Source organism: Rhopilema esculentum, chromosome 11 (assembly GCF_057945365.1).
Source record: "Rhopilema esculentum isolate cy_ngs chromosome 11, ASM5794536v1, whole genome shotgun sequence".
Taxonomy (NCBI): Eukaryota; Metazoa; Cnidaria; class Scyphozoa; order Rhizostomeae; family Rhizostomatidae; genus Rhopilema; species Rhopilema esculentum.
The window spans coordinates 3,681,154-3,706,907 of record NC_142825.1 but is presented as its reverse complement, the minus strand read 5'-3'; the positions used below and the strand labels follow the sequence as shown (position 1 = coordinate 3,706,907).

General features: G+C 35.5%; 3 protein-coding genes across 4 annotated transcripts; 2 read left to right on the top strand and 1 right to left on the bottom strand.

Annotated features, from left to right (window-relative positions):
- The first annotated feature begins 545 nt into the window (after positions 1-545).
- LOC135693289 (uncharacterized) lies at positions 546-13,255 on the top strand. 2 transcript variants are annotated; one of them, XM_065211724.2, is made up of 14 exons: positions 546-669; positions 2,822-3,040; positions 3,513-3,622; positions 3,900-3,987; positions 4,545-4,606; positions 5,315-5,419; positions 6,119-6,269; positions 6,922-7,057; positions 7,184-7,283; positions 7,549-7,702; positions 8,258-8,503; positions 8,835-8,927; positions 10,546-10,638; positions 12,375-13,255. In XM_065211724.2, exons 1-14 carry the CDS (start codon positions 631-633, stop codon positions 12,507-12,509), a joined length of 1,731 nt encoding a protein of 576 aa, XP_065067796.2. In that variant the 5' UTR covers positions 546-630; the 3' UTR covers positions 12,510-13,255. The 2 variants fall into 2 exon arrangements, with proteins under 2 accessions (XP_065067796.2, XP_065067797.2); XM_065211725.2 differs by having other exon boundaries at positions 557-669; positions 2,825-3,040.
- Positions 13,256-14,556: 1,301 nt separating this feature from the next.
- On the top strand, positions 14,557-19,925 carry LOC135693293 (uncharacterized). Its single transcript, XM_089111657.1, has 5 exons — positions 14,557-14,697; positions 15,653-16,447; positions 16,759-16,891; positions 17,690-17,942; positions 19,293-19,925. The coding sequence occupies exons 2-5, from the start codon at positions 16,118-16,120 to the stop codon at positions 19,420-19,422; spliced, it is 846 nt and encodes a 281-aa protein (XP_088967783.1). The 5' UTR covers positions 14,557-14,697; positions 15,653-16,117; the 3' UTR covers positions 19,423-19,925.
- Positions 19,926-22,576: 2,651 nt separating this feature from the next.
- On the bottom strand, positions 22,577-24,932 carry LOC135693296 (kelch domain-containing protein 10). Its single transcript, XM_065211734.2, has 2 exons — positions 24,056-24,932; positions 22,577-23,386 (listed from the first exon to the last, which is right to left on the bottom strand). The coding sequence occupies exons 1-2, from the start codon at positions 24,896-24,898 to the stop codon at positions 23,123-23,125; spliced, it is 1,107 nt and encodes a 368-aa protein (XP_065067806.2). The 5' UTR covers positions 24,899-24,932; the 3' UTR covers positions 22,577-23,122.
- Positions 24,933-25,754: the final 822 nt, after the last annotated feature.

The following is a 25,754-nucleotide window of genomic DNA, read 5'->3' as shown; positions in this document are numbered from 1 at the left end:
AGGGCCCCCGGCCACTCCCGCCCAGTGGTGTAGTGCTACAAAATAACAAGGGGTAGTTTGCATAAAATGTTGCAAAGAACTATAGCCAAAGTAGAAATTTGCCAATTTTTGGCATTAACAAACGGAGGTCAGCCCCCCTGAGCCCCTCAGCATTACACCCCTGCTCCCGCCCGGCTTTTAAGGTCCTGAACTTGTGAAAAAATTCAAGGCCTTTTTCAAGGTGGAATAAGTTTATCGTTGACTATCGAAACTTTGATTCTTGATTAATTTCTAGCAAAGGTGGAAGAATAGATTTTGCAAAAATCAGGGTGGGAACCAGGGGTGGACCAGGGGCATGTGCTCCCGCAACATTTGGGAAAATGTTCCTTTTCTTCTTTGAAACTTCTTTGAAAAAGTGCCCCTTTTCTGCGACATGGTGCTAATTTTCAGTGAAATGGTGCCCCTACCCAATCGGGCCTGTTAATAGATTCCAGCAAGGTCTGTAGTTTTATCATATGGTTTTATAAAATCACTAGAAAATTTCGATAGCCTCGTATTGCAAAAGATAGATCGAGGTTAGAGCATAATAGATTCCACTTCTCGTGCTTCATATGTGTGTTGCTGCCTCTTGGGTTCATTTTTTAAGCAGGCATGATGGATTCCAAAGAAGCTGTTAAAGACTTAAAGAAAGTAAGTAATGAATTCTATTATTCTAGAGCCTTGAAGTGCACAATTAAAAAAAACCGAGTTTTCCCCCTTTTGTTGTGTTTGCATCCTCGATTATATTGTTGAATAGGCCAATAATTTTTTCTTCAATTTCCCTATCTTTCAACCCAAATGTGTGTCCAAGGCTTTTTTATCTCTAAGCATGTTTTTTAACTTCAAAGCTCCGTTCAAATACCCTCCTTTTTGAATAGTTTAAGTAAAAGTTGTCAAGACTGTGACCCGCTATTAAAATATAGGTATATATAAGATGATAATGATGTCGTCGTTAGGGTAAGTATCTAAGATTATTATGCCTTTGTCTGGATAGAATAGGGTTTTGCGACCTTATATTTTGTAATTCTTTATAAAAAATGGTAGTTTGCTCAATGTTGAATTCCCTTTTGATTTCTTGATTTCTATGAACGGTATTCTGCTTCCAAAACCAACAATAGAAGTCTATTGCAATCGCAAAAGCAGAAGCTTTTTTTCTAAGTAAAATTTTCAAAAAAAATGTGAAGTGAACAAAATATCATGTGAGTCTTGGGTTGACACTAGATTATGTGACACATACCAAAACTGTAAACATAAACATAATTATGTACGTAAACATAATTTTGAAAGTTTTTCCTGCTTTTGCTACAACACTCTGCTCTTGGTAAGACAATTTACTCTCTATATTTTTCCTTTCCAATGTTTCTTCCTCAACTCTTCACAGTTTTTCAAAAAGATGTCATGAAAGGTGATTAAGAATACATGCAGGTCAAAATAAGACAAATTTATATAATGATTTAGCAGGCCAATGACAGTCCTTTTCGTGAGCAAAATTACGCGTGTGTGGCAAATCGCACATGTAAACAAATTTGCGCGTGCGATCGCACTTGTAAGAAAATTTGAAGTACAAACCTGATAAAATTGGTAAAAGGAGCAAGAAGGAAAAAGCCACTCGAATACGTGCAAGAGCAAAACTCAAAATTAATCAATACATAACAGATGTTGTTGCCCTTAGCAGCCATCTTTTAAAAGTCGTCGTCACTCTCCAAAGTTACAAGAGCAAGTAAAAATTGTTTCCAACAGCTACTTGCTTTCAGGGCCTAATTACGTTTTGACAGGAAATCAGTTATTACACTTAACATGCTAATGGCGACTTAGCTGAAAGACGAGATGCTAAGTTGAATGGAGCACTCAGTAAAAAGCCAAACATCACTTCCGAAAATTGGAAAAATCATATTGTGGTCAAAAGTGCGAATCAAGTAACAAGGGAAAGGATAAACAATCATGAGACCATGGGAAATTGATGTTAAAGGGCCTCTCCAGCAAAAAAAATTTTTTTTAATGACTTAAAAGTTAGCATCTGGTGCGTGTATTATGACAAAGTCATTGTTTTTGAAAAATTCCAATTAGTTTAGAAGTTGTAAGGCTTTACAGTTGCACCTTTCCGAGAAAAAAACGACAAAAGCCGAATCAGTTTGGTGACATTCTGACGTCACAATGTGCGGCTCTCGTTCGCCATGAATTTCGTATATCTTCCACCGAAGCGTGAAGGACTCATGGTCACGCGTTGATAACTGCATCCAGTTCCAGTTCCTGTTCCAGCTCTTCCCTCGCGTATAATTAATCGAAATTGTCACTTCAGTTGTTCTCCAGAAACGATGAACAACTAAAGGCTTCAGAATTGGTGTCTGAAATGCTCAAACTAAAAGCCGGTGGAACAGAACTGAGAGTACCATCACTTGCAGTGTTCAATTTGCGAATCGTGACGTCAAAATTGCGTCACAGTGTCACCAAACCAAAAATTTTTGTCGGTTAATTCAATTAAATTATCGAAATGCAAGAGCTTATATCTCACAAACTGTAAAAAAATATCGAAAAACAAATAACGAATTCGTGATCAGCAGGCTCAACTTCTTTATAAAAATTGCCAATAAAATGCAAGTGCTAAATTTGGCTGGAGAGGCCCTTTAACAGAAAACTGCAAAAACACCTGTTTGCGCGTGTGGTCAAAAGCACGCGCAATTTAACTTGCGCGTGTGCAGGCGTGTGCGGGTGCGATCGCACGCGCTAAACGAAAAGGACTGAATGAATATGAGGATACATTTCTTTTATTGATATTATTAACGGTTTCAACTAATTTTCTTAGCAGGGAGTTAAAGAAAATAAAGATGAAAAGACTCAAAACATTACTAATATGAATAAAAAGAAGAAAAACAAAGCTCCAAGATATTGGTCTGGAAACAAAGATAATACAAAATTGAAAAAGAAAAGCAAAAATGATGGAGGAATTAAAGAAGTTGAAGAATTTGTTATTGATCCTGAAATTCTAGAGAAGTATACCCGTGGACAAGGTGTTAATGTAAAGGTGATTAAGCTCAGAAGTTTTCTTTTATTTCAGAGATTTGACATAGATGGCAGACAAATGATTATGAAAGTTTAAAAGATTTTAGAATGTACACATATTTTGAATATTGTTTTCACTTGTACAGTGGTACTGCTCTGCCTTAATTATTAATTTTCTGGTAAGCTTTATTTTTCAAATATTATTCAGAGAATATGAAACAGTGGCTAGAAATGCTATATAATTTTGTTTATTTTACATTTTTGAGTTTTTTAGGTTTTATCGGTTTTCTTTGAATAGATTTTTATGACTGATTTGATATTTGTTTGAGACTCTATTAATGGAAATGAATTCATCAGAAATTATTTAGATCAATTGCATTTTCTTGTTACATTTTTTAATAGCAAACATGGGTTTAATTGTTTAGCAAAATACCAATTGGTATTTGTGTGTGTATGTGATATTACTGAAAATTGGTGCACTGTTCTTCTTGAAGGATGTGTCAAACAAAAAACTCCAAAGCAAGTTGAAATCGAGTGAAGATAATTTTACTAAAGCATCAAGACAAGCTGCTAGGGCTGAGCTTCTTTTGGCAGAGGAATCTGGGTAAGTCCCATTTAAACTAAACAGCATCTGGCTACAATAAATTTGCTATCAAAGTTATAATCTTTTGGTGCCTAATGTAATGAAATGTATAATGTACCCATTTTATACATATGCCTTTTTGTTCACTCTGTTATTGTTTAAAAACTAGAAAAGTTGTCAAAAAGTATACACTTCAAGCATATCAGGTTTATTTTGCATTCAATGCACTCTGCAAATTTAATTGTACTTCAAATGGCAGTAGCTACATTGTTTGATATTCTGCTTGTTTCTCACATAGTTTTCTAGAAGCAGATGAAATGGAAAGAACATACAAATTTACTCAGAAAGAAATATCAAAGTCTGTGGATATTGCAAGTGCTGCGAAGGTGATTTGGTTTTCAACTCTTCTTAGCTCATCGTTCATTTAGTTCATTGACTCATCTTTCTTTGCCATAGCCAATAGTTAGCATTGGGAAGGACATTTCACCTTTATATGATCAACTGCTCCATTAAACAGAGCTCCATAGAGCACAGCTAAACCAGCTCCTACAAGAAAAATAGATTTAAAATTCTACTTAAAAAAGAAGAAAAAAACAATTCTATCTTTGCCATCAAAGCAACTCAAGAAGTTTATGTGGTAATGTTGATGTCAGTAAGAACATCAATAGGTATAGATTTCTTTTTTAGCCTGAATTACATATTGTCTTTTGTCACTTTTTTCATCAATGATTTTTTATGCAATGTGAAATGGCTAGCTGTCTTTGTAATTTTATGTAGGTGTTTTTGCTTGAAATTTGTAATCATTTTTTAATGGCTTAAGAAGCCAAATATTCCTTGAATTCAAGCAAAGTTGCTTTCTTCAAGTAACCTTTAGCAATTTCATATGTGCTCTTGCTAATTATCTAGATATATGGCTTACTAACAAATCTGAATTTGTTTACAGTCCTTTGAATTAAAACTGGATAAATTTGGTCCATACAAAGTAAATTACACAAGAAATGGAAGGTAGAATTATATTTCTTATTTATGTCCTTCTGATAATAAGGAAATCCACAAAATGGAGCTACATTTATGCTAACTTCCACATTATCAGAATTGCATATACCAGGCTAGGGTTTTTTTCACATCTTATAAAAAAGTTTTGACATACTATCAGCAATGTGAAATTATTGACATTGAACTTGACATAATTCAATGAGCAAAGATGCAAGATAATTTGGTTGTAATCCTGCTGTTGAAATATCTATCATCAGCTCTATTTGACTCTATATAACTTACTATGATTTGATTCATGGCGGTAGTTAGGAGTTTGACATTTGAGGGGGGGAGCCAAAAAAAATTTTATAATCATATAAAAAGACTTACAAAAAGGTAACATACAATTATGTACCCACTAAAACACTCAGTATATCTGCACATTGCAATTTACATGTGACAAACATTTGTTACACTGTCTGCAATATTTTGGTTTTGGGGTCCTCTAGAATATTGGGGCCCTGCCCCCTCTACCTACCCTTACCCCCTTATTTGATTTATTGTTCTTTGTTGATTCAATTAATGAAGTATTGTTGATGATTATTGCTTGATGTTGGGAGGAGTTGCTCTCAAAAAATCATGATAAACAGCTGAATTTTTATGACATGATTGAAATTTTTGTTTCCAAGATCAACCATAAAGTCTTATTTGCATCTTTTATAATGAATCATTTTGTAGGTTTCTCTTAATGGGTGGCCAAAGAGGCCATCTAGCTACTATAGACTGGAATTCAAAGAGACTTGGGTGTGAGTTTCATGTCCAAGAAACAGTCAAGGATTTAAAGTGAGTCTTGGTTTGAAAATCTGTGAAGTACCTAAAGTGCCTAACAGGCAGTCATTTAAACTGCATTGGCAGTGAAACTATTTGAATTAAGCTTTCTCTGCTTCAAATTTCAAAATAGCATGAAAAATAAAACATTGAATAATACTTTTTATACTCTGGTACCGTGCATTATTTTGCTACTTCTTTGCTGTTTTAAAATGAAATTTTATATCTAGCTAAAAGATAAAACTACTGATAGACCTTATAAATAACCATATGTATTGGAGTCAATTTTTCCAAGCCATGGCATTTTTGTTAGCCTCCTTGTGTTGGGTCAAAGCTGAACAGATGCATGTTATGTGTTTTCCAAGATTAAGGGTCTCCACTGTAACAATTAGTCACTATTTTGTTATAATACAGAAGAAAGGTATAATTTTAACCTAATTGTATATATGTCGTTGCTATTGTATCAGGGGGTGGATTAGTATATAAAGCTACTACGGTAGCGAGTGAGTAAAAATTCTTGCTCAATTAGAAATGACTCACTCAATTAGATGGTGAAGTATACTTAAAATCTTTCACACTATTTCAGTGCTTCATATTTTGCAGATTATTTCTCAATGCGTATATATGTACTTTCTTTAGAATAGGTGCATTTTTCTGCCACAATAACACACCGTTTGTGCTAAAATTGAATCTTGATTTACCACCTTCTTATAGATGGTTGCATCAAGAAACACTATTTGCTGTTGCACAGAAAAGGAATGTCTACATTTATGATAACACTGGATTAGAAATACATTGTTTAAAGAAGCATAGAAATGTTAACAGGATGGAATTTCTACCATATCATTTTTTGCTTGCAACAGTGGTGAGCAGAAGCGTTTTAATTCCCATTAAGATAATCTAAGTGGTTAGATGTATGGTAGGCCAATTTGAGGTCAACACTGCGTTGCAGTTTACTTTTAATATTGAATTTTAGGTTTCAATTAGAAAGTTTTTTTTTTCGTTAGAATAAATTGTTGATATTGATTTCCTATTAATACTTATGTTTTTTTATAGTTGTTCACACCTATATGGTACATTAGAAGTACTAAACTTGAAGCATATTTAATCATTGTTGCCAATATAGAATTTATCATTATTTTTACTAGAACTGTCGAGTTGTCTAGGCTAAGCTGCAACTAGTTTTGAATAAACGGTTTATGATTCCAGCAGTTTTTGATTATAATTATAACATTCAAAATTTTATTGAATTTTGTTAAATTTTATAATAAAAATAATAATGATAAAAGCACTTAAGTTGCGAACTATATTTTCAGGGCTCATAGGCTCATTTTTATGAAAAGTTCTTTAAAATGTAACTTCTTTATTAATGTTTCTTCTTTACTCAATCTTGACACCAATTCTGTTTTATTGAGCCTAAAAATTGTTGATATAAGCTCTCTCTAATAAGTCATTGTTTCTAACAAGGATGCATTACTGCGTTTATTGGAAGCTAAGTCATTGCTCTTTTTAAACAGGGAGACAATGGTTACTTAAAGTACCAAGACACATCAACGGGAAAGATGGTTGCAGAACATGCAACAAGACTTGGGAGATGTGATTGTATGACACTGAATCCTCACAATGCGATCATCAACCTTGGTCATGCAAACGGTGAGTTAGTTGTGTCTGTTTGACTTTATGAAGTTAAAGTAGAGCAAACTTCTCTCAGCTTCTCCAGTTCTTCGATTTGCAGTACATGTTGTTTTTATGTTTGACAAGAATCTTCATTCCATGCAGGTACAGTTACCATGTGGAGTCCTGCTGTAAAGGAGCCATTAGTAAAAATGTTTACACACAGAGGACCAGTTATATCAATGGCGGTGGACAAAAATGGCCTGTATGTATTATCAATGTCTTATCAATAAAAGAATGCATGTCATTGCTCAAACTACCTTTTCTTTTTGTTGCTCTTAGTGCATTTTGGCTTCAGACTATTTTGAATTTCTTAATCAGATTTGCTTATCAAAATTACGACTTCTGTTATTGATATATTTGTTATTATTGTTTAGTTTTTATATAGTAAAGCACATTTAATATCCTGCTTATTTAATATTTAGCTTCTCTACTTCCTCTTATTTAGAATTGTTGCCGTTTTCTTTCAGTTATATGGCCACCTCGGGGATGGATGGTTTATTGAAAATCTGGGACATAAGATCGTACCAACCACTGCATGCCCATCGTCTGCATCGAGCGGCGCATAGTTTATCGCTCAGTCAAAAAGGACAACTGGCTGTCGGATTTGGACCCCATGTTTATGTAAGTTTTAGTTAATACGCAAGATCACAGACGTTGTATTTTGGGCGCTAATGCACGCATAGTAATAAACTGTAAATAGAAGATGATGCACCCATATCCTCCTAAGTTGGGAGACTCTGTGCTCTGTCATGTTTATCATAGAATTAACGGTTATTATCTGACCAGAAATGGTTAAATAATGACCATAAAAGGTCATGTTATGGCCATAAAAGCCTACGCTATGAGTATAAAATGCTACCTGATGATCATAAAAGGCTACATAATGGCTATAAAAGGTTATGTTATAACCATGAAAGATAGATTTATGAACGTCCTACCATAATGAGTCTGCCTTTAAGCCTTTAGGGCTATGATTTTGGTATTTTGGGTTATGACCTTAGATTTTTTTACTTATGACCTTAGAATTAAAGACTGTGAACTCATGCGGTAGCATTTCACTATCAACGGTACACATGTTAGGGTCTTTGCTCTAAACATTTGCGTTACGGCCTTGAAGGTTAAGATACTAGATATTAAAGTTCTTATTATATTTGAATCACTTCATTTTTCTTCAAGGTTTATAAGAACCCTTTTACAGAACAACAGAAATTGCCTTATATGTCACATCTTATACCATCATCTGAGGTAGTCAGTCTGCAATTTTGTCCGTTCGAAGACATCTTGGGTGTTGGACACACAAAAGGCTTCACGAGCTTGTTAATACCAGGGTCAGGAGAAGCTAATTTCGATGCTTTTGAAGCAAATCCGTATGAAACAAAGAAGCAAAGAAGGGAACATGAAGTCAAAATGCTTCTTGAAAAGGCATGTTATAGCACCTATAATAAGACCTTGCTTTTTGTGTCGATGCAGCTTAAAGAAATAACTTTCGTTGTTTCGAATTTTGTTTTTCTTTGAGTTTATATTCTGTCGTTTAAATATTTTATATAACAAGCTTTAGAGTATATATAATTATGTCTAAAAAAGTAATAGATCAAACACCAATTTTTATAAGAATAATATAGACTTTCAAAATAACCAGCTTACTGATTACTTCGCTTGTCAAAATGTTCACAAGATAGTGTTTTTTGAAGTCTGTAAATAGAGAAGCTTTTTCAATATTATGTTTTCATAGAATTTTCAATCGAATTTTTAGATTCAACCGGAATTGATAACGTTGAATCCAAGTGAAATTCTTCAAGTCGGTTCTGCAGGCGGGGGTAACAGCGATGAGACTGAAACTGCAAAGGTTTGTGGTGTCTGTATACCTTACAGTGTTTTACTTTGCATTGTTTCCTTGTGTGTTCAACCACGTAGCTGTAGATGTCGGCTAGGGTTGGCAAACTCGAGCAAGAACCATACCTAAAGGGGTCAGGCTTTAAAACAAGAAAGCAGATATATAACAAACAGATGTATTTGGACTAAATCAAGCTCATAGAATTATAATTATGCCAATTTTTCACAATATCATTTGGAAAAACTGTAGCCAGAGGGGGCAGATTTTTGTCATCTAGGGGGGGGCACAGACCCCCATTGCCCTCTGCAGCTACGTGGCTGCTGTGTATGAGTTCCAAGATTACCAACGAAAAACGCAGGCTACAAAACTAGAGTGGGATGAAATGCTGGGAAATTCCTTGAGATGCCCTTTATTGGATAGATGCATCTGCATGCAAATGGAGCTATATTAACCAAATAAAGTATTAATTTGTAATATCGTCAAGTGATAGTCAGATAGTGCCATAATATTATTATAAGTGTCAACATTTCTAAATTCAATTCCTGAAGTCTTGGTTATATGCAAAAGCTTTCATTTTTTGTTCAATTAGCAGAAATATTATGGAAATTATACTTAGGCAGAAAGATTTGGAAATATGGTTTCAAGAATAGTTTTTAGCTCTGTTTTGTTAATTTAGATCTAGACAATGTTTGGTAGCTCTTTTTCTTAATTAAAGAAGTTAATTCATGTTTATTTTTGTTTGAGAATTGTATGTCCTAGTTCGATAAAACCTTGACCGGAAACTTCTATAGATTGTAACTGCTGCTCCTACGGCGTAGTGGATAACACTGTTGCCTCTTACCCGTAGTGGGCAGACAAGTACCTGTTCAAGCCCACTTCTTTAAACAAGGTTAGGGACCATAAAAGGCCTAGCTCCATCGAAGCAAAGAAACCAATAGTTTAATGAAAGTAAACCTTGATACACAGCAATATAACATTGAGGTTGATGAAATAATAAACAAATAGTTATGTTTCGTTTAATGAGTTTCAGAATTAATAACCACTTAGAATTCTTGAAGCATGACAATTCACCTTTGGATAAATATGTTTCAGGGAGAATTCGTATTTCTAACAGTATAAAGTAGGAACTTCTGAGTTTATAAAGCAAAGAGTTTTTTATTGGTGGAACACCGTGACTTTTTGTTATTTGTTAGGCTGCTGATGATTTGTGAAGTTGTTAGGCGATTTATGCAGTTTTTCCGTTGTTAAACAAACGTGTATAATATTTTTGTGACCTCCTTCTTTGTTGATTTGCACGAACATTAGCCTATAGTGCCACAAAATCTATCCTAGGTTTTTTTATCCCCACCAAAAAATATTTCTAATTTGTACTCCTGTACGTAGAAATGCAGCTGCTTATATAAGATGAATGGCCTTCTTTCTTTGAAAAAATATTGATTTTTATATGCAAGCAAAAATTTCAGATCACAAGGTTGGGCTCTCGTGTTAAGAGACAGTGTCATTGAGAAAGTGTGTTTTAAGAAGCCTAGTCTAATCCATTTTTCGATTCTAGCCAGCAAATGCAAACTTTTCTATTAAAGTGAAATCAGTGATTCGACATTTTTCTTACGCAAATGTTTTCCCCCAACAGGCAATATTTGAACCGAGATTCAGGACTAAGGGAAAAGGAACTACGGTTAAGATTCATCAGCGGAAAAAGGGCATGAAAGGAGATTCGAAACGAGTAAGTTTAATCAACTCAGTTGATTTCCCAATAGCAGAAAAACAGACTAAAAGTAGTTTGCTGCAGAGCCTGTGATTTAAAGTGTGACATATGTTTGATTATTTATTTGCTGTTTCTAAGTCTCTCTGAAGTTGTTTTAGCATTTTCTTATTTGTTTTTGTTTCACAACAATCTCATACAGGCCTTGTAATGACCAATTACCTCTTCATTTAAAGCATTTCTGAGCAAGCATGTGCTTTGTTTACACCTGATAGTCTGTTACAATTAGAATGAGCGTAACATTATGGAAACATACGCCCCTTGTCTGCACATTGATAAATGATATATTTGTACTTATCTGAATCTAAGACTTAAGCCTTGACTTTTACCATTTAAAAATAATTAGTTTGGTACCGTTGATGACTGATGCGTTGTTTGTACGAGCAAATATTTGAATGCTATTAACACACGCACGCTTTTCTACATCGCACATTTTTTGCGATTTTAATTGTTGATAATGTAACGAAAGCAAATAAGAGCTGAGATTGGTAGATGGATTTGACTTCGGAGTTTATCGACCGGCAGTGGCGTTGCTCGCTATTGCAGTGTGGCACAGCAGTGGGTGTGTCCTTTTAAACCACGCCCTTTTGCCTCATTTTTTGTGCCTCATACCACGTGTACTTTTCTTAGGCAAATCTAAAAAAGTATGACTTGCCTAATCCATTTTTATCAGTTTTTAGAAAATTATGTGGACCGTGTTATGACAAAATTAGGGGTGATAATTACCCTCATACCACCCCTTGCCGCCATTGTGATGACCATAATCTTTTTCTTTAACTGCTTCGATTGACCCAGGTGCATAACAAGTTTGGAGGGATAAGATTGTAATATAGGCGCTTGTAGTTTTTCTAAGATTGACTTCCTTGTCATGAAAATCGACACAGTTTTAGAAATACTGCGTCAGTTTAAAGCCCCTTTATTCGCTACTTGGTTCGCCTGCAGTTGAAATCGATAATAGCAAAATGATCCAAATCATAGTTACGTTGCAAGGTGGATCCGATACATATAATATGTGAGGCGTGTGTGGTGTCCTGTAGTGCCGAAAATTATTTCACAAATTGAGACCCAGTTGGTAAGCAAGAACCTACCATAATGAGGTCTTGGTCTTTAAGTTTCTAAAATTTTTTTGATTTTTTTGCATTCGGCATAAAAACTTACAATAACAAATTACCTAAAACCGTACGTGCGAGCTACCAAACTACGTTACAAGGACGGAACCCAGGAGGAGCAATGTAACATGACTGCCCCCTGGGATATGACATGTATCTGAATATAACTAATAATAAAACTTTAACACTACATATACATATCCTAGATTGGAATTGTTTAGTTGTTTAGTTATAAGCATTTCATGAACTGCATTTTGATACAATCATTACGATGCGTCTCTCATCTATTAAAAATTGAATATGTTTGGCAATACATCCAGTGCTCTTCAAATCTCTGACCCTTTTAGAATGAGAAGCATCAAGATTATTTCTCTCTGAGGTCACAATACCCGACAATTCTTTATTCCTCTTAGATGTGATACCCAATAAATGTTTACGTGCTTGATGGTTTTAGATAGGTTACAAATGAGCTGGATTAACCCCCCCCCCCCTCCTCCTCCTGCCAAGCTACTTAGACAAAATTCTTGAATAAATTGAATTATTGAATAAAATATTATGTTTAAGTAATGTTTCGTTAATTTCAAATAGGAGCAAATCAGGAAAGAGGTGATGGACAAAAAAAGGAAAGAACGACAACAAAAGATCAAAGAAAAAAGAAAAACTAAGGACCTTGCTTTGGAACCAAAGTCGACCCTAGAAAGATTTACCCAAAAGAAAACCTGATGAAAACGTTGTTTGAAATCTATGTTTTTGAGTTTATAACATGATGTATTAAAGTATAGAGCGTCTGAGATTCTTAAGAATGGGGTTTTGATGTATCTGCAGTAAATATTCTGATGTATCTATTTTTCAAGCAAAAGGATTTTGATTTTCAAGACAACTTAAACTCGGTAGCCCTTTCACTCAACATGATCCTGAGATGAAACAAGTTTGGTCGGTTCTATCTATAAATACCAGTTTGTAGATGTGAAAACAGTGAATCATTTCTTAGGCGGACGGTTAAAATTGCATATCCTGACATTTTATAGACGATATAAGTGTACAAAAGCAACATTATAAAACCAACCAGAGATGCATACCTGTTGCCTGATCAAAACGCATCTGAAATTATAACAATACCTCAGCTTTTACACAAGGAAAGTATTAGGAAATTATTTCAAAGTTGTACACTGACTTAACGTATTCAGTGTACCCGGAAAACATAATTTGATAAAATGATAACATAATTCGTTGCTAGAGCTCAGCTTGGTTCAAAATAATCTATTAACTGCGCCGATTTACATTTTTCCTGTTTTGTTTATTAATTATTTAGCTGATGAAATATTTATCGATTCCAATTGTGATGGAAATATCATCTTAGGAAACCGGTCTTTTTTATCTCAAATTGTTGTCAAACCATAAAGGTTATTTGTTTTACTCATATATATATACATGGCTGAAGTTAATAATGAATTATGTGTACGAATCAATTTTTTTCCTTTTTTGGCTGTCATCTTTTTGGCCATGCAATATTAATAAATTTTTTCTATATTCTACCGTTATTACTTGTCTTCGTTTAGTTCAAAGATGTTTTCTTGGGTGTTTTTGTTCAGATTTTATCTTATTTTCGTTTCATTGTTCATTGTTTAGTTAATCACACTTAAGACTTTAATTCACCGTTTCAACAGTTCTTTAAGGGACCTTTCTATAGTGGCAGTGATTTTTTATGAATTAATTTTTATGTTTTGACCTTGTAACATTGAAGCTGAAGAATACTTACCGTAATGTCTCGAACAAGCGCCCCCCTCAAATAAGATCCCCCTCAATCAAGCGCCCACCCCTCGAATAGGCGCCCATCCTTCAACCTTCAGAAACTGGCGCTTATTCGAATTTTCAACGAAAACACAATTGGAAGGCAATTCAACAAGAAAGATTAATGAAACACACAATTTGCACCCAAATCTACTTTTTAAATAAGCGCCCCTCCCCTCTCGATTAAGCAAATTAAATAAGCGCCCGGGCGCTTATTCGAGTCATTACTGTATCGAAAATATTTAAATTTTTCTTCGAGAAGCTTTGGGGCCTCGGCTGGAATCTTGCATATGAAGGGCTATTCAATGATGGCTGTGATGTTAAACAAATATTCAAATTTCGTTACTGAGGTAGGAATGATTCTACTATTTATCATTCGCTCTTTAACAAGCTAAAGGCTGATAGTGTCATGTGAATTCATCTTGAAGGTCGATTAAGTGGTTGCTGTGCATGCTGTGGAGCATCGAAACCTTGTCAAAAATAGTAACAGTCACGTGATTCATTGTTATCTTCACAACAGCAACAAATGATATGAATGAGTTCTACCAAATGGCTTATGCAAGTTGACAATAATTTAAGATGAGAGACATGTTTGTAGTCATGCTTTTAGATGTGTTGGGTTTGCCTGTAAAATGCTAATGTTTATTGATCGCATTGAATTCTCTCATTACTGAGTTATTCGGAAGTTTCTGAAATGCCTTCACAGAGAATATTCGATTTTCATGGTCTTTATTTATAGCTTAGTGAAATCATGAACGATAGTCGTGAATTCTGGTATCTTTAATCCATTAATGGTGAATACAGGCTTGATATGAATGCGCTTTTTATTACAGGTATTTTGGGGGAGACTAGGCAATCCCTTATTGAAATTCAATTTCATTTACTAATAAAAGTCAGTACCTACCTAAAGAATCCGAATTCACTATGTAGGTAGCATTTCTTACGTACTCACTCTGCTATCAGGTGGCACTTTGGAATGAGCTAGACTCTCGTGTCTTTATTACCGACAAAAAAGTTCGCTGATATTCTTTGGCGATAGATCTGGTACACTGAGTACGGTTCAGCATTTTGTGACGTAACGCACTGGAAATCCCCTTGTCGTGTGAGTGCTGTTTTTATGGTAAGTAATACATATTTTAATTATTTGGACTCCCCTTTATTACTATACATTTGTCCATCAAAATTCCTTCTAGAGATTTTACCCTCAAGGTCATTAGGTTCCTCAATCGACGTCTCAGACCCTAGAATAGCATATTGTCTTTTTATGCCAGAGTTTAGGTTGCTCTAATACACAATTAAATAGTGCTTGTTATTTTGTGCATCCTCAATCGTATAAGCCAGTTGGCAATAAACATCTGAAACATCATTTCTAATATTGACAAAATAGAGTGGCTTTCACAGGTATTACCGGCCACCAATGAATAACTTGCTAAAACTTCACAAACAAAAGTTAAAGCTTTCTTTTCACATCTACTTTGGTATTTATTTGACAGCAATGCCTGGTGATCTAGTTACGAATTCTGTTTCGAATGCTTGCTTTGCGCCAACCAGATCTGAAGCCTTGTTTGTGTATTTACTGCTGGTAATAAAGTGTATGCTAAAATGCTTGAGATACCGTGTAGTATTGATGTATTGCCATGACTTGCAATCAGGGTGCACCTATTTTAGCGATGCTCGTGCGGCTTTTTTGTATATTGTGTGTTTTGCATACTGAATTTACTGTTTACAGACAAATGGTGAATGCAAGGGAAATCAGCTGAGCTTGTGAGACGAAAGGGTCTGCTTAACTTCCGATGAAAAATTAAAAACCACAAGAAACTTACAAAGTCGTTCAGTTTGCGCTACTAGATAATTAGCTTCTTCAATTTTACTTCAAGCATTTCACAATATGTCTCGATAGAAGATTGATTTGAAAACATCGACCTGAGTAGCAAAAGGAAATGTTTGTTTTCTTTGATTTTCTCATGCATTTGTTTCATTGGTCAGATGCCATTAGCTAATGTACTATTATGTGTGCTACCTCTGCAGATTGAATTGAATACTGGAAGTTTGATTAATAATTCAAATTTAAACAGGCAAACATCACAAGTTCGCTAGCAGCTAAGCACAAAGAGATCCATGAGCGTCACTTCGATGAAAACGCAAACTAATTACACAGACAATTTTGAACAGCCGGATCTGAATAAAGATCAGTCAATTTGATTGAAGACTGTTATCAAGTCTTGTGATGTAATTTGTGAGCAAGGATCTTTCCAAAGCTTATCGAAGAAAGAAGAAATTGTTATTTTATCTTGGCTGCTGCTGAATCTGATAGCAACTATGTTTTGTTGATGCAATTAGCCGGTAAATGTTGTGCCTAGACGTTTGAACAGTGAGCATACATTCGCGTCAGGGATCAGCATTGTTCATCGTGTTTGAATCTCTTTTATTAGATATATTCGAGGACTAGCATTTAATCCTTCGCGAACTATCTTTAGAGGCCAGAACTTCAGTGGAATTATTTTTAGACACGGAGTCTTGGAAATAGCAAGTTCCCAACCATGATCATTAAAGCTGTGAAAATATTGGTCTTTTTCGTTACATGGTCAAAGATCCAACTTTCGGAGTCCTCTGAATCGTGCACAGAGTGGCAAAAGAACACTCGTCTGGTGGCTTCGGTGTTGGAAACTGGAAATGTATATACAGTACTGCAGTGCCAGGACAAATGCTTCCGTAACCAGCTTTGCAACGCGTTCAACTTTTTTAAACAGAATGCCCCTCTGCCTACCAACAATTGTGAACTATTAGGGGTAACAACCGATGCAAGCATCACGTCAGAAGACGGATGGATCTACAGTAAGATAAACCGCACAGAAATTCGAGCGAAGTTTGTAAGTACGATATTTTGCTTAAGAAATGTGTAATTTTATTTGAGAATGAAGTTTCAAACGGCTTTTGATTATGGTTTCTAAGTTGTTTATGTTTTCTATTCTCCTGAAATGTTGTCTGAACTCTCATGATGCTTACGACCTTTCTTACACATAGGTTCGTTAAAGCTACATTTGCTATTATATGGAACAGCCTGTATGGATTGGCTGCTTTATCAACATTTCGTTCGATTAGCTAGATAATTCAAATGACTTTATAGCAGTTTTGTGTTCGTCAACCTCTTCTTTTTCTTAATGTTAAATCTCGTTTGTAGTTTGGAAATGATTGCCAGAAACAATGCGGTGAACGTCAAAAATGCAACAGGGAGCTTGATGCTTGCGGCTATACGCGTTGCGTTTGCAAGGATGGCTTCCTTGATGATGGCAGTGGAACATGTTCTCTTCGAGGTACCTTTTGTCTATAGGTTGATCTTTGCTTTGTCCTAATTGCAATCAATTTTTGTAATTCCTCTTGAGCAAAGCCGCCGTTAGGCATTCTGTGCTCCGGGACAAAGAACATAACCTGGCCCTCACTAGCAGAAAATATTTGGGTCTACACCCATTTTAGGCGGGAAACGCCCTTTGACTTAGTTTTACAGACCCTTTTAAGGGCCTGGGCCCCGGGGTCATTGCCCCGGCTACCCATCTCACTCAGCGGTCCTGCTCTTGAAAGAGCTTGAAAGAGCCTTATGTTAAGGAATATTTTTCAGACTCAATAATACCACTAGTCGGTAGTGGCTTGAAAAATTGTCTCCTAGCTTATAGGTTAATTTGCAAATAAACGGATGGAATTGTAAAGAGAAATAAGAATTTTCCGTAAAATTTGTGAAGGGAGGCCCGGTAGCCCGGATGTGTCAAATTGTTAAAATGAAGAACAAATCATAAGAGGTTAAGTTCAGTTCACTTCATTGTGTTATTCTAAAGAATGCTGCTGAAGAACTTTCATTCATTTCAATCAGCCTTCCATCTCCCTTCCATCTCCCTTCCATCCCCCTTCCATTTCCATTCCATCCCCCTTCCATCTCCCTTCCATCCCCCTTCCATCTCCCTTTCATCTCCCTTCCATTCCCTTCCATTTTCTTCCATTTCCATCCCACCCACACCCCAATTTCAGAAAATTTGTGTAAGGTGTAAAAGGGAAATAATTTGACAACCAGCATATTGTCTACAACTGTGACCACAACGTTTGTTTCGCAACTTTTTCAGCTTGCACCGCACAAGGATTGTTGAAGGGCAATAGTGGACGGATCGAAACCCCAACAACACTGATTTCTTTTTGTGGAGATCCAATGAAACGTTTAATCCCTGAATCTTTCACATGCTATTATCAGATCTTATTCGATGAAGTGAAAAACCTTGTCTTGCATTTCACCACTTTAAAACTGTTTGGTGGCATCCCCAGTAGCTGTGGTATAGCATCACAATATTTAGACGTAAACAACAGCACATACACTATGAGGTAAGAATATTGCAAATGATGCTTAATGGTTGAAATTTTTTCAATACCAAAGATTTATCTGATGTTAATTTTCTTGAGGCTACGTTTCCACAACTTTGAAAACGACTTCGGCCATTGGTGCCTAAGCAAAAGTCGGAGCCATTGAAAATTGAACTCAACATTAGAATGATGCAGGGTTTATCAACGATTGTTGGTAAATATAAATGTTGTCAGAAATACGATTTTAGAAACAGTATGATGATAATGGAAGGCCAAGAGGTGATGCAATATCAATTTTTCCATTCAATTAATTCGATTATTTATTAAACTCTTTTGTTCATAAATTCCAACCTTCCCGACATTAGGGCTTTGTCCCGAGCACCCCATTTGGGAGATTCTGCCCCGATCTCATTAGAATCAATCGCATTACGTTATATAAGGTAAAAAAAAAGCAAAACCAGTAAATTGATTAAATCATCAAAAAGCTTTATTCTGATATAAAGGGTAAGGTTGTATTGTACAAGGTGATAAAATTGCTTCAATGACTGAATTTTCCAGCAAACTAGAGGCATCAAAATTTGAAAATTTCTTCACCCTCCCGCAGCAAACATGTTACCGCCTTTGGTAATAATATATTTCGTGTGCTTGTTTATAGCTTCCGTCGAAAAATCTTAAAAACCTAACGAAACCTCATGCAATCTTATATTTTAGCTTATGCTATCTATAACTCATCGCTGAGAACATTATATTGTAAAACGAAAATATATAACTTCATGTGTAATTTTTTAATTATGATGTAACTAAAAAAACAGAAAGACAAAAATATCGAAACTTAAATGACGTCCATTGCGACGAAGACAGATTTTCAAAAGTTAATAAACAGGAGGGAGGGTCTCTGCAGATTTTGGCACTAGACACGCCCCTGTTTGCAATGCCGGAAAAAGAAATTCAAAGTGTCATATTTGGGTCAAAGAACGCAAAAAGTATCTGCGTAGGAAAACAGAACTACGCTGGTAGGGTTGGGAAGGAACGAATAGTGAGCATGTTGTGAGACCCATTTTATAAAGGACAAATGCTTTTTGAGAGATTAACTCTGTAGAGTCTCCTTTACAAATCCTTGATATCAAGCTTGATTAGTTAAGCCATCTTTTTTAGTTATTTTAGTTGTAATTTATTTTTAAATATTTTATACATTACCGGAGCTTTAATCATGTTTCCAAATCTTTTTTTTAATCTCCAGTCAAGTCTTCACTAACATTTCTTTGTAAAGTCAGGTCATTTGGTTAAATCAAAATATTCTTCAGAAGAGTTACAATATTTTTATCGACAAATTCTTGTACATAATCAGATACTGTTTCTCTCGTTTTTTAGAATTTGTGGCGATTATGGAAGTAGTCCTGTTGGTATAAGTACATCTGGCAAGAAAGTCACATTGAAATTCTTCTTCGACCGATTTACGGATTCTTGCGTGCAAATTATAGGCCAGTACACCGTGAATTAGAGAGACTGTTGTTTTTATGTAGGTTTTAGATGCTCCAGTCAACTCCACGGTATCCATAAAACCTTTCGCATGAAAACATTTGAAGTAACAAATATTGTAACATGGTCTGGGCTAGATGTGGAAGCTAAACAGGACCAGATTAAGGTGGGTGCTATTGGTGTTCCAGCATTAGGCCCCTTCCTGAAATAAGCCCAGATAAATACAGGCGAGAATTTTTCTGAAGCTGAAAAGGCAAAAAATAGGCCTTTTTCGGTTGCAGTATCAGACTCAATTCGGGCTTAGCCCGGCACTGCACCTGTTTACACGAGACCTGGACCAGATCGAATCCAAAAGTATCCGGATCCAGATCGGATCCCTGCGGGATCATCTCTGATGGCAATCTCAAAAGTTTTAGGATAGCAGATGCAAAAGTATACGGATCCACCGGTTCCCATGTAAACGCAACGCCAGGAGACCCAAGGTTTTGCCTGCTTTCTTCCAGTCTCCCAATTTTTTAAGGTTTTCTCCCTGTTCCTTCCGTGTCGTTCATTGAAGGTACTCTTATAACAAAAATGTTTTTCGTGACAACATTTTTGTTAGTGTTTACGAAATAACAAAAGTGCTAAAAATAATAAAGAAGTTGTCTCATATATTTTTTATCATTAATTGTTTAGTTCTATCATTTCATCTAATAACAGTTCTATCATTTTATCTTAATTCAACAAATGCCGGGGATCTCCCGATCTGGACCGGATCAACTCTCGTGTAAACGGGGTCTAAATAGTTTTTGTTTTCAGTTGCCGGTCGTAAAGCCGCCACTTTTCAGGGTTCCACAACTTCAGCTTTTGGAATTACTGTAATTTCCAGCACCAAGTTTCATCAATTCATCACATTTAATAAGACACAGGCGGAATGGGCTTCCTCACATTTTTCAAGGCCAATTTAATATTCAATTTGCATTAATTTATTTCTCGATTCTTGGGTGGAAGCAAAAATCCAAATTGTATACTGCTTCCCCTTATTCGGAATCCTCAATCATTATTTGGGTATATGAAATATTTGAGGGAGGCACTGAGAAAGACACGCCATAGCATCGTTTTTATGTTGTTGCTGCTGGATTTGGTAGAGTCAATGTTATCAGAAGGGTTTTTGTTAATAACTCCGTAGGCTTTTAATTTTATTTATTCTGTGAATATTTTATCTGATATTATGAAAATGATTTTAAGAAAACAGAGGTGTAGGAAAAGAGGGAGGTAAAGAGAACTATATCTAACGAGAACAAGATTTTGCGGGGAAGGGATTGTGGCTGGCATTTTTGGGCATTTGTGTAATACGACATTTAAAGCGGAAAATGCATCTGGCACTCTTCTCCCAACTCCCCCTAGCCAGTCACAGGCAGTAGACTGGCTATGTCACTAGAGGAAAGTTAATCATTTCTCAATTCACACAGATTTGTATCTCACATTAATTGGAAAGTTACAGTAAAGATTAGCTCGACTTTGGATTTATGAAGCACAATTTATGATATATAATCAGAATGGTAGTAATTCTATAGTGGTGTTGGCACCAATGGGTTATGGGGAGATATTTTACCCCGATTAACTTTTGCCAAAATATGATTTCATTTCATTTTCATCAAAAAATTTAAGCTATTGAATAACAAGCAGAATATCTATGGCAGCTAAAAATATACAAAATTTAATCTTTATCCATGTCATTCTCCAGTCCCCAAACTGTTACTGATTCATAACAATGAGCACTGCATATTTTGATAAAATCTTACGTCGATGTTACAAATAAATTACATAAGTTTTGTGCGCAATGTTAATTTTTTTCTCAATAAACTTGGACAGTGTATCATAAGACTAATAAAAGGTGTTCCCTTTATGTGAAAAATTAAAAGATTAACTTTATTATCAGGTTCTTTAACAGCATGTAACAAGAGTAGATAGATGCCAGTATGTAATTATAAGTTTATTATTTCACCTTACTTCTGCTTTATTGTTGAAGTCAAGTTATAATGATTATTTTGCCTAAAATTTCAAAACTAGTTGCATGTTGTTGTTGTTGTCTTTCTAAAGGCACTTTTAGCTACTAGTAAGAAACAGTACATTACATTCTGAAACAAGCAAGAGGGCTGTAGGCCAAGTCTCTGCTTTAACCAAACCAAGGGGGAGGTAGAGGGGGCAAAGGGCCTGGGCCTCTCTCCTGAAATAAATTACCTATTGAGAGAGTTCCTCCTTCCATGAAATTCCAAGCATATAAATCCCCTTATAAACTTGTTAGTTTGTTTTTCCCCTATTTTAACTTTTTACCTTGATGTACTGTTGTTGTTGTTGTTGTTGTTTGATTCCATAAATATACTAGATACATACATTCATAGTTACTGTTTGATGCTTATCAAGCAGTGTCCTAGATCTGTGTAATTATTTTAGTGGTATTGGTATGCCGCCAAATATTGTAGAGGGTCCCAAAACCAAAACGTTAATAATGTCAGGAAAAAATATTCACAGTGTGTAAACTGCAATGTGAGGATGTTTGGAAATGTGCACTGAGTTCTAAATTGTGCATGTGTTGCATCTTAACCCTCTTTCCCATAAAAGACTGTTGATTTTAGCATATCGTAAATTCTTGAATTACCCTGCCCCCCCCCCCTCGAAAAAGTCCCCCCTTCGAATAAGTCCCCACCCTAGAAATACAAATTGTTAATAAGCCCCCTCCCCCTCAAATAAGCCCCCACTGCTATCGTAAACTCTCAAATGGGAACCCCTCAATTTGATGACTTTTGCCATCTGGGGTTGCCTTTGGCATTTTATTAAACTACTGCAAATGCTCATAAAGAAATTCCTACTAAAATAAATGAGATCTTTAAATATTGCTTTTCAATGTCTACAATAGCTTTATAAGCCCCTCCCTCAAAAAAGCCCCTCTCTCAAAAAAGCCCCCATCCAAAAATATCAAAAATAAATAAGCCCCCAGGGGGCTATTTTGAGAACTTATGATACTTGATAAAATTATAAAACTTTTTACCCTGCCCCAACTACTAAAACCCTTGCTACCCCAATAGATAAAACTATTCAACAAGGATCAAATACTCTTGATCAAACATTGCAGTGTCCTAAAACTGCCTTCAGATGTTAGGAAGAAACAAATACAAAAATAAATATAAACTATGTACATGTATCTGAGTATTTCCACCAAACCAAAATCTCTTAAATACAGCTGCTTCTATAGAATAGAGGCAAGAAAAAAATTATCTAACAAATTATCTAAACAGGTATCTAGATAAAAAAATTGCAACAAAAATTATAATAAAGATATTTGTTATCAACTGAAAACAAAAGGGGCTGCTATTAATAACTCCAACATGACATAACAAGAACAAAATTTATGCAATAGAAAGACTGTCTTAGGGCCTGCAGCAGGAGATAAGATGTGGAACAATTTCCTAGATTTAATGAGTGGTGCAAATGCAAAAGCTTGTATAACTATAAAATGTTGTATGTTTGTGTTGCTGTTCTATTACTATTTAAACTTGGTACAAAAACATAATCAGCATGCAAGTACTATTTTCAGCAAGCATATCATGAAAAGCACACAGAAACAACATCCCATATACCTCACAAATTCTCTCGATTCACACTTGGACTGCTAAATCTGAGCCAGATTCAAGAGCAAGGATATTTTCCAAGCTAAGGCTTGCATTTATCAAACATAAATGTTATCCAGCTGGAAACTCCTTGAAAACATCATCTAAAAGAAGAGTGGGCACACCAAGGTTCTTCAAAGTTGAGTAATGATCGTGGTTGTGACCAAGTCTGTCTAGAATAAATCTGAATGTAATCTTTAAAAGTGATGACACATCCAGCCATATTTCATATGTAGAAGACGATCTTTTACCAGTATCATCAACTCCTCCAAATATATTCATACAGCCATCTGGGGTGACTGAGGCTGAGTGGAAATACAGTGGAACAGGAAGGACCTTGAAAGAATTATGTAAATCATTCATCAAACCTAACTCAAATCATAACAAGCCTTTGCCTTGTTATTATATTATACATATTTTGATATTTAGATAGACAAAAATAAACAGACTATTGTGACACAACTCTGAGTTTCATGTGTAAACAATCATCAGGTGTATAAAAGAACACAAATTAACGGCAAGCAAGATATAACGGTGAAAATGAATAATCGTACACAATCAAACAAAATTAATTGTGTAGAGTGATAAATCGTAACAACTAATCAAAAGTTTGTTCTATGATATTTACATAACTTTACCCTGGTTGCAATTGACAAAATGGTGAAAAAAATGATAAAGAAGCTAGTCAATGTCCATTAGAAGTAGGAAGGGAAAGTAATCACATTTTATGCTTGGTTTATTGTAATATATGTAGAACTCTAAAAAAATCTAGAACTTTAATTTTTCAGAAACTGTTAAGCTATTTCTAAAATTTTTGAAACTGGAACTGCAAGAAATATGTAAATAAAAATATCAAAAGACATCAAATAAATTTTATCAACTTACAACGATAAATAATGAGATAGCCTGTTATTATCTTTTGAAAGACATTGATTGATTCCTATTAATCACAAACTATTGATATTTTGATATTGATATATTAATCAAAAACTTTGATATACTTACAATATTCAGCTTCTTCCAAGTGAAGTCTTTTAAGCAAATACTCCATATATCATTGTACTTCAAAGTCGTGTTTTCATTGCAACCTCCAGCCATATAAACAACCCCATGCCATATTACGCAGCTATGTGCTTTTCTTGGGGAAGGGAATTGGCCATCAGGTGTTGGCTTGCATTCAATTTTAGTCCAACGATGTTTGGAGAAACTAAATTGCCAAAGATGATGAAAACCAAATGATTGTAATTGAACTGAACCACCAAATAAATAGAAATCGCCTTCAAACACTACAGTCTCGTGCCTGTACCTACCAGCGGGTACCACATCTGTTTGTATACTATGCCAGTTATTTTCAATTAGATCAAAATAGTGCATGTCATCAAGAAACTCTCGACCAACAGTGCCAGAGAAAATATATAATCTTGGGCAATTTTCAACAGCCGTTAACACCATGCTCTGCCCGTACCTTGCCAAAGGTGGTTTGCTCCCTAGCCTTGACCAGGTCTTCGCTTTGAGCGAATAAACCGACAAATCATTACTGTTTGTGTGACCAAACGGATACCCAGAGCCTCCAAAAATCATCAAATTATTATGAAATAGAGCCATAGAACTTGAGGCCGATTCAAAGCGAACACCCCTTGAATGCGGAAGTTCTGACCATTTCCTGGAAATCGTATTAAAGCAAATAATTTCGGTGTATATTTTGTCGCTGGCACATCTGTCGTATCCACCATATACTATCATATGATTTGAGGTGGAACATGCTCTATGTCCACTTCTTGGCTCTGGTTTTTCACTGAAGACTTCCATTTCATGTAGGGCATCGCACGCCATTTTACCAACAGGCATCCCTGTGGTCTGGGATGTTGCCACGCAGAGGATGTTGAAGAGCCTCAGCAGCAAATGAACGAAAATAGCTAAATTATAATTATCAGATAAAGAAATCTCTACTCTACCTCAGTCTTTTCGTTATCTTATTCACGTATAATTCCTTGTTTTAACCCATTAACCCTTGAGTCTAATCGATGTGAAGACCAGGGAGAGGTGTAAACAATAAATTGAAACAAAAATACAGTACTTCGACTCGTACTTCGACACAAAAGATGTCTATCGAACAGTGCAAGATCACTAACGAAGCCAAAGAAAACTGAAATTTCCCCGGACAGTGCAGCAAAACTGTCCAGTTTTTTGCCAAAAAAGCTAAAAAATGTCGTATCGACAGTAAATTGGCAATAATATTATTTAAAATTGCTATGGATAATATTATAAGTCAAGTCCCAGAATTCCTAGGGGGGTCAGCCTGGGCAGTGACCCAGGGCCCGGGTCCAGATAGGGAACCTTACTAAAAATTAAGATTTCTTTTCTTTTGTAACAATAATGCATCATTCCAGGTAAGAATTTCTCCTGTAGGGGCTCCAGAAGGACTTATTTTAAATAGCAAAGTATTTGAAATGAATTCTGTGTTGCTTAATTTTAAAAAGTCTTTTCGATGGTCTTGCATTCAGGCTAGCAAAGTTGGTCAGTCAAAACGACAAGGAATGATGGCTTTCTGAATGACTTGGCTGAGCATGTATTGAAAGTGATGTTGATAATACGATTAACTTTAGTGATTTTTCGTCGCTTTTGCCGTTAATTGGTTAAAATAGACAGGGAATTTTTGTAGAAAAATCTAGCAAACTGCTTAACCTCAATTTTATTTCACACA